Genomic DNA, 8,584 nt, shown 5'->3' with positions numbered 1-8,584 from the left:
CGCTAATTTGCTAGTTTCCTAAATTAACAGCCCTCCATTAAAATGAAGCAGCATAACGGCAATGGCAATTAGTGTCGATTAATTAATTTTTAAACATAGACATTATATCGTGACTTTTGTTTTGAGACACTTGTTATATACAGTGTATATATTTTAGACTATTTATTAAGGTTATTATTTTTTTTTATAACTTTATATCAAGAGTTTCAAAGCAAAACCCAAACAGTAATCATCTCTTTCCAAAATTAAAAGTTTGGATTATAAAAATTGAGTAGGAAGTCGGTAGGAAAAAATTCATGGAATTAAGTCTCTAAAAGTACTATTCTGCTAAAATATAAAAATAATTATGGAATATAATATGAATTTGATTTTTAACAAAAATAATTAATTTCAAATTTTATTACATAAAAAAAGTTATCTAAATATATAATTTTCATTAGATAAATTTTATCTTTACAAATTTTTTGTTAAATAACAAAAAATACAAAAAAATAGTAGAATTTATTATTTTTGAACAATAATTAATTAATAATATTTAAAAATATAAATTAAAAATATATTAATTGAATTATTAAATTAAAAAAATTAGATTAATAATTAAAAATAATAAATTTTAGTCACCATTCACTTTTTTTCTTAAATAATATCATCTCATCAAAATTTTAATTTATTTCAAAAAGTGTATTTTCACTATTTTGTGGTAAACGTAAATCAGGATGCAGGGAAAGTGTTGCTGAGTGCTGACTTGATCAAACGACGTCGAATAAGATTGCCGACGAACATTGCATTGATCTTTGATCCAGCACTACCCTACACACGTGTTGGAAGCAGAAGATGGTGTCCCGTATGCACCGCGTGCCACGTGGCACTACAAGAATCTGATTCATATCTAGATTCTTCCTCCAGGTCACATCCAAGGAATCTTCTTTTATTTCTACTAACCCCAAAATTTTGCTAACCCACAACTTTTTTTTTCTTTTTCTTTCGTAAAATTATAAAAAAAAAGCTCCGGTTTTGTAATTCATACTTATTTATTTGTGTTCTGTCAAATATTTTGGTCAAACTGTGTTTTCCATATAACATAATAAACAAAAATATAATACAATAGTTAAAAAATAATACATTATTATAATTACATTTTTTTGGTCGAGACATTTATAAATTGATAAGCCCAAAATCTAAATTATAAGTAATAGAGTGTATTCTCATGCAAAATAATTAAATTAATTGAACTTTTGGTTTCGAGTTTTGAACTTTTTTATTTCTCTTCTCTTTTATTAATTGATTTTTAGTTAAAAGTTTTGTTTTGAGTGTACAAATAATATTTGGCAAAAGATTTGATGATTCTATAAGGTTTAGACTATTAAATAATTTTAATATAAAATATATTTTTTAAATTTTTAATAAAATGATAATTTATAAAATAAAAAATAAATTTTTATAATTAAATAATATATAAAAAATTAATTTATAATTAAAATTAAAAAAATTATTTGACAATTATTAAAAAATTAAAAGATATATTTTGTTATTAAAAATATCTAATAGTCGAATCATTGAATCTTTTAGAAATTTATTTGCATATAAAACATAAATTCAAATCATTTAATACTAATTTACAAATTATTTAATATTATTAAAAACACTAACAGTTTATGTTTTCTATAAAATTACAAAAATAATAATTTTACTTTTATTTTTATGATGTCACTTCACATATATAATATAAAAATAATAACGTTATTAAAATAGGGTCATAAAATTATTGATTATTCTATTTTAGTGTGTCTCCTAAATTGAAGAAAAAGCTACGTTGTGTTGTGTGACTTGTGTCGAGGGATCGCTTCGTCTATTTTCTTTCTCGCTTTTTTCTCAGTTTCATCTCCGTATCTCTCCCTTCTTCAACTGTAACTTTCTTTCTTCCTTCGCTTCTCTCCAAAATTTAGGGTTTTCTCCGCACCTCAATACTTTGTTTTTACTCTTGATCTCGCTGCATCAACAAAAAGCTGTAAGCTACTTTTCATTTATGATACTATTCGATTCTGAATTGTTTATTTCTTTCTTGAATTTTTGCATGCTGTAGCTGATTGGGTACCGGAAACGCTTTTGTTTGGTTTCTGAGAAACCGAGGGTGGCTTTTTCTCTGCTCTGAAAATGGTGGTTCTGAAACTATGGCATTTTGGCGTTCACAATAAATATGACACTTAATTGGTTGTTGCAAGGTTTTCTTTTTCGTTTTAAATCATTTTTATTTAACTTTGTTATTTTTGTTTTCTTTTTCTGGGTGCAGGTATTCTGCATACTGCATTCTTTCAGACTGTGGAGTTAACAAGGGATTAACAGAAGATGTTTTGCAGAAAAATTGGGGATGAGGAAAAACCTTCATGTTTGATTTGTTTTTAGATAGAAGTAAGGTGTCGCAATCACATACTAGTATACTACAGAGAACTCACACTGCCTACCTATATGAACTTTTATTGAAGAATCAGACTTACAAACAGCAATTTTGAAATGGGAGGTTTATGATCATACTTAGGGATTTATCAGGGTTTAAGTTGGGGAGCCGTTGAATTAAATTGTTGCAGGTTTTAGAATTATATAGTTGAGTTGGTATGGACGAGGACAGGGATTTTGAGATGTTGCTTTACAGTTGGAATACCAAAAATCCAACTGATCGGCTTTTCATTATATCATGTTGCATTGCTGCCCTTGTTGGAATTTTGACCATAGCATATACGGCTTTTCAGTGGAGGAGAAACATCAACCTCAGTTGGATGAAAGCCATAGCTAGATCAAAGAAAAACCCCAAGGCCAGGCACAAAGTTCCTGTGGCCCCTCATACTTGGACACTAGAATCCGTATCTCGTGCTAAGAATTTAAACTGCTGTGTATGTTTTAAGTCCATGTCGCCCTCTCAAACGCTGGGTCCTATAGTAGCTTCGGATAGTTTTATACACCGTTGTGGTATATGTGGTGCAGTAGCACATCTAAGTTGTTCTTCTAGTGCCCACAAGGACTGTAAGTGTGTCTCTATGGTTGGATATGAGCATGTCATGCACCAATGGGCTGTTCGTTGGACAGATGTTGCGGATCATCCTGATGAAACCTCTTACTGTAGTTACTGTGAGGAGCCATGTAGTGGGACATTCCTCAGTGGCTCCCCTATTTGGTCTTGCTTATGGTGTCAACGTTTGGTACATGTTGATTGTCATGGTACAATGTCTAGTGAATCGGGTGATATATGTGATTTAGGCCCATTTAAAAGATTGATATTATCACCATTGCATGTCAAGGAGTTGAACAGGAACATGGCAGGGGGTTTCTTAAGCACAATTACTCATGGGGCAAATGAGATAGCATCTTCAGTTCGGGCAAGTATTAGGAATCAGAGCAAAAAGTATAAGCATGGAAGTGAACAATCAGCTGAATCCGAGAATGGTGAAGGCACTGGTGAAATGTCCACAGAAAGCACTGGTGATTCTCATCAAATAGCCAATGGTCACCATGAAGTGGATGAAAAAAATAATGGTGTCATAAGTAAGGAGGCTCAACATCAGGATGGTGATGTAGTTAAAAAGATGGATAGAAAACCCAGTCTTAAACGCAATTCTTCATTCAATCTGAAGGATGAGTTACTAGGGATTAAACAGAAATATGAGCTGATTGATTTGCCTCCAGATGCAAGACCGTTGTTAGTGTTTATAAACAAGAAGAGTGGTGCCCAGCGCGGAGACTCACTTAGGCTGCGCCTGAATATTCTTTTAAACCCTGTTCAGGTTTCTACCACTTATTATTATGTCTGGTTATTGTTTAGGTGTCTGTTTGCAGCCCTGTATAAACATTTATGCTTTGAAGCTGATTAACAAGTAGAACACATCCATCCATTAAAACTTATGTCCTATTATGAAATTAGCTAAACAAGATTACAAAGTAGTTGCTATCCGCTGTTGGCATACATGAAAGGCTACTAATGATGGCTAAACTAGTTCTCTTGCTTGTTTTGAGTGGTAATTGACATAATGAAAATCAAACCTCTCTTTGTTTAGGTGTTTGAATTGAGCTCATCACAGGGGCCAGAGATGGGACTTCATTTATTTAGGAAGGTGCCTCATTTCAGGGTTCTTGTGTGTGGGGGAGATGGAACTGTTGGCTGGGTTCTGAATGCTATAGATAAGCAAAATTTTGCTTCCCCTCCCCCAGTTGCTATTCTTCCTGCTGGTACAGGAAATGATCTGGCTAGAGTTCTCTCTTGGGGAAGTGGATTGGGACCTGTGGAGAGGCAGGGGGGGCTTAGCACACTGTTGCATCACATAGAACATGCTGCTGTAACTATTCTTGACCGGTGGAAGGTATCTATTAGTAATACACATGAGAAGCAACAGCTCCAACCGCCGAAGTTTTTGAACAATTACCTTGGTATGTGAATGCATTTTTCTCATGCTTACTGCTAATTACATTAAAAACCTGTAGATTTGATTTGTCTGATAGGTCTGCTTTGTAAAAGTGAACAAGCGCACACACACACACGAGAGCTATTCTTCTTCTTTTTTTTTTGGTTGGTGATAATGGCTTGAGAGAGATGCCTTTTGTATCTGGCACTTGATTTTATGGTTTCGTAGTATTCTGGTTTGACTGTGAAACTGACTGAATCAAGTTGAAAGGTTTATTTGCTTGTGTTGATTTTTACATTAATATGGTCTACTTACATCTTTATCCCGTCAAATATGATTTTAGTCAGATTCTGTGGGATAGTTTAGTGAGGTTTAGCATGGTGTTCAAATCAGGCACAAATTCCGCTCCTTTCTTATGTATTTACTTGGCTCATAACACTTTGCTATTCTCCGTAATCCTCTTCTGTAAATTCTTCATTGGATACTAGTTTTGAATCTTTTTTAAACCCCAGGAATTGGATGTGATGCAAAGGTTGCTTTGGACATTCATAATATGCGGGAAGAAAATCCAGATAAATTTTATAACCAGGTATTTAAGGTGTAACTGATATTGGTTATGAGTTGTGTGGCTTTTTGATGATGTGAACTGTGCATTTTTAAGTTTCAATATAAGAGATGGAAAATTTATTAAAATAGGAGACCCGCTGTGTGGATATGATTGCTTACTTTTTTATGGAATGGAAACATGATTACATGGACGTGGGGTTTATGTTGTTCCTGGGTGGAAAAAAGAAAAACATATGCTGTTAAAGATAGAGAAAGTAAGGAATATCAAAGATATGGTTTTTCAGGTTCAATAACACTTGCATTATAATGGGTTTGGATCCTCAAAAGTGAATACATTTGTAAAGTGATAAAGTGAGGGGTTGGATTGAACACCTTTGGATCAATAACTTCCATTGCAAGTGGGTTTCATCAAATGATCCAAGGGTGGTTACCCCTTTTACTTTATTACTTTATGAATCTTCTCACTTTAAAGGATCCTCTTGTTTATTTTAGTATACCACAATTCTTTTGATCTTATGATCGATGAAAGTTAAGCTAAATTTGTTTGGGTTTTTACTTGAAGTGATTATAAAACTTGAATCTTTAATATAGAGATAAAAGCTAAAAATATATTTTTTAATTATTTTAACAAATTTATTCAAATATGTGATAGTGGTTTTTAAATTGAAAAAAATTGTTTTTTCTGCAAACAAAATGCACCTAATTTGCTTACAATTATATGTACTGAAACTTCTAGACTCAACACAAATTATTTTGATATGTGCAGTTTATGAACAAAGTTCTATACGCTAGAGAAGGTGCTAAAGGTATTATGGATAGGACCTTTGCAGATTTCCCCTGGCAGATTAGAGTTGAGGTGGATGGAGTTGAAATTGAGGTCCCTGAGGTAAGTTTAAGTGCAAACAACCTTAGTTATGGTGCAAATTCTCTTTATTATGTAGCTGTCCAGTCATCACACATTCTCTGTTCCTTTTAATGCCAAAACTTCCCTTTTAATTTCTAATACGATGCACCCGTTTACCCACCAAAATATGAGCAGGATAGAAAACCTTTGCCAAATTGCTGAATTATTTAATACATTTTTCAATTCATTCAGGATGCAGAAGGTGTTCTTGTTGCAAATATTGGAAGCTACATGGGTGGTGTAGATTTGTGGCAAAATGAGGACGAAAGTTATGATAATTTTGATCCTCAATCCATGCATGATAAGATACTTGAAGTTGTGAGCATATCCGGGACATGGCACCTTGGAAAGCTTCAGGTAAAAGGAATCCCCAGGCCCCATATAGTGGTATCCAAATTTTGTATTGTTGCCTTCTTGTAGCATCACTAGAATTTTTATATAAAGAATATGGAGGTGGACTACCTCTTTTGTTTTATTGGTTTGAATTAAATATAAGATTCTGGAGTGAACAATTTAGGCATGAAAAACCTTCCTTTTTTCTTTGTTCTTTTTATTTTTCTTAAATCATGTTGTGTGTGGGAACTATGCTGTGTATCAGTTGTATTTAGTTTGTGGCCTCTGTTGATTGTGCCCTACTTAAAAGCTCATGGTTTTACAAGGACATACTTTTGACTCGGAGTGAGACTTGATATCTTTGTCATGATTAAGTTACAGGAAGTCATCAAACTGTAAAATTCTTGTTATTCAAATCCGACATTGGCTTTGTCAAAACAGGTTGGGCTTTCTCGTGCTCGAAGACTTGCACAAGGACAGTCAATTAAGATACAATTGTTTGCTCCATTTCCTGTTCAGATTGATGGAGAGCCTTGGTCTCAGCAACCTTGTACAATTTCCATAGCCCATCATGGCCAGGTATCATTTTAATACTCATCCCTTTGCATTGCAGGCAGTGTGAACTTGCTGCATTACTCATCCTTTACTTTGGCATTTTGATACCGTTATTTTCATCACATATGATTGTGTCCTTTCTGTTGCTTCCAATGTTAGAAGTTCTTTATATCATTGCTTTCTTTCTAACTGTCCTAAATACTTAATGAAATGCATGAACAACTGTTAGCTTATTTTTCGCTCATTTGGTGGTTGTTTAGGCCTTCATGTTGAAGAGGGCGGCTGAGGAACCTCTTGGCCATGCAGCAGCAATAATCACTGACGTGCTTGAGAATGCTGAATCAAACAATGTAATTAATGCCTCACAAAAGCGAGCGCTTCTTCAAGAAATGGCACTGAAGCTGTCCTAGAAAGAACATTTTATCCTTTCAACCAGAAATCAAATCCAGAGATTTCGTAAGTTGTGTTTTGATTCTACGTTAACCACAGTGAATTTTCCTTTTAAAAAGGTTTGTCTGAACTCCCTGCTGCTTCCAAAGCAGATTTGTACATTATGAATCCTATACATATAGAGAAAAAGGAAATGAAATCATATAGCGTTTTGAACACATCTTATACAATTACATTGTATCATGTGACCCTTGCAGAAAGTGGCTATGTGGGTTCTGGGATTTTTTTATTATTATTATTTTATAGATTTCCTTCTTACAAGAGGATCATTATTGTATGCATACTATTGAAAGAAAATGATTACAAGCTGCCACAGATTTTATACAACAATTTTTGCAACAGAGTAGTATGGAACTCTGAAAGTGTTGCCTTGTTGATTTTATCTTCTTAACTTAAATGCTATTTCCCCGACAAACCTCTTTTGACCTTAACCCAAAAACGTGTTACAAAACCACCAATTCTTGTTCCTCTTCCGCAAGCTCGTTTTTCGGGCACTCGGGGGCCTGAAATTCTTCTTGGTGTTCTTGTGCTTTCTCTGTAGAGAAAGTTAAGTTGATGTCTATAAAGTGGTGAATTTAGGTTGAAGATGTATGCTGGTGAGGAAGCACTAACGCCCTGAATGACCTTGTTAGTTGGATCTGCATTCAAGTTATGAATGGCTTTGTTGAGCTGCTGAGTCATTTGTCTCCACTCGAACGAGTCGTACAACTCGCTGCCATTGTACTGAAAATTGAGTCTCCTTGTAGGAGCCACTGGTGGTTCCTCCACCTCCTCTTGCTGATTTTTCATTGCAGAACCAAACAGCCATTTTACCTTTGCAGCATTTTTGTGATTAAAACCTCAGAATGTGCAGTGTTTGATGTGGAACATAGTTGTCTTGCCTTGAAATTAACGTGTGGTTAGGTGCGTTTTTAGCAAGTTGATTACATTGTTTTCTACGCTGTTATTTTCATGGCTTTGATTTATATCGAAGCAACTAGAACTGCATATATAATCAGTGATTTAAATTAGTATACTTGCTCATTATATTACTTGTATTTATTTTCTGATTAAGTTCTTTGTTTGGATATAAGTATATTTCCTTCATTTACAAAAACTTTGACCCAGTAAAATTATAGTGTCTTTATTTTTAAAATAATTTTAGATAACAAATAAAATTAAAACTAGTGTGAAATCCTTGAGTACGGTGCTCCCTGCTCAGCTAACAAGTAACAAACTAGAAGAGAATAACGGAGTATTCAGTATAGGGCTCAACCAACTCAAAAGTCAACACAAACTCTGACCAATTAATTACACGTGGAAAAATGTTGTTTGCCTTTGAGAGGATAATCAAGAACATAAAATGATAATATGCAACATAGTAGGTGCCACAAATTTAGCAATA

General features: G+C 33.8%; 1 protein-coding gene across 3 annotated transcripts; it reads left to right on the top strand.

Annotated features, from left to right (window-relative positions):
* Window positions 1-1,756: 1,756 nt before the first annotated feature.
* On the top strand, window positions 1,757-8,210 carry DGK1 (diacylglycerol kinase1). Of its 3 annotated transcripts, XM_016337856.3 has the most exons (9): window positions 1,771-2,008; window positions 2,291-3,776; window positions 4,047-4,416; window positions 4,904-4,980; window positions 5,725-5,844; window positions 6,055-6,219; window positions 6,637-6,774; window positions 7,011-7,206; window positions 7,780-8,210. In XM_016337856.3, the coding sequence occupies exons 2-8, from the start codon at window positions 2,613-2,615 to the stop codon at window positions 7,158-7,160; spliced, it is 2,184 nt and encodes a 727-aa protein (XP_016193342.1). In that variant the 5' UTR covers window positions 1,771-2,008; window positions 2,291-2,612; the 3' UTR covers window positions 7,161-7,206; window positions 7,780-8,210. The 3 variants fall into 3 exon arrangements, with proteins under 3 accessions (XP_088357878.1, XP_016193342.1, XP_016193338.1); XM_088501752.1 differs by lacking the exon at window positions 7,780-8,210 and having other exon boundaries at window positions 1,757-1,907; window positions 2,084-3,776; window positions 7,011-7,544; XM_016337852.3 differs by lacking the exon at window positions 7,780-8,210 and having other exon boundaries at window positions 7,011-7,544.
* Window positions 8,211-8,584: the final 374 nt, after the last annotated feature.

Source organism: Arachis ipaensis, chromosome B1, assembly GCF_059453495.1.
Source record: "Arachis ipaensis isolate K30076 ecotype BB chromosome B1, ASM5945349v1, whole genome shotgun sequence".
In the NCBI taxonomy this organism is placed as follows: Eukaryota; Viridiplantae; Streptophyta; class Magnoliopsida; order Fabales; family Fabaceae; genus Arachis; species Arachis ipaensis.
Note: the sequence above shows the minus strand (reverse complement) of the source record. Positions and strands in the feature narration are given on the sequence as shown.

What these genes read in the sequence shown, in the direction of transcription:
- DGK1 (XM_016337856.3), top strand. Translation starts at nt 2,613, where the DNA reads ATGGACGAGGACAGGGATTTTGAGATGTTGCTTTACAGTTGGAATACC. An exon ending in TTGAAATTGAGGTCCCTGAG is followed by an intron (nt 5,845 to 6,054) that starts GTAAGTTTAAGT and finishes CAATTCATTCAG; the next exon opens with GATGCAGAAGGTGTTCTTGT. An exon ending in GGCACCTTGGAAAGCTTCAG is followed by an intron (nt 6,220 to 6,636) that starts GTAAAAGGAATC and finishes TTGTCAAAACAG; the next exon opens with GTTGGGCTTTCTCGTGCTCG.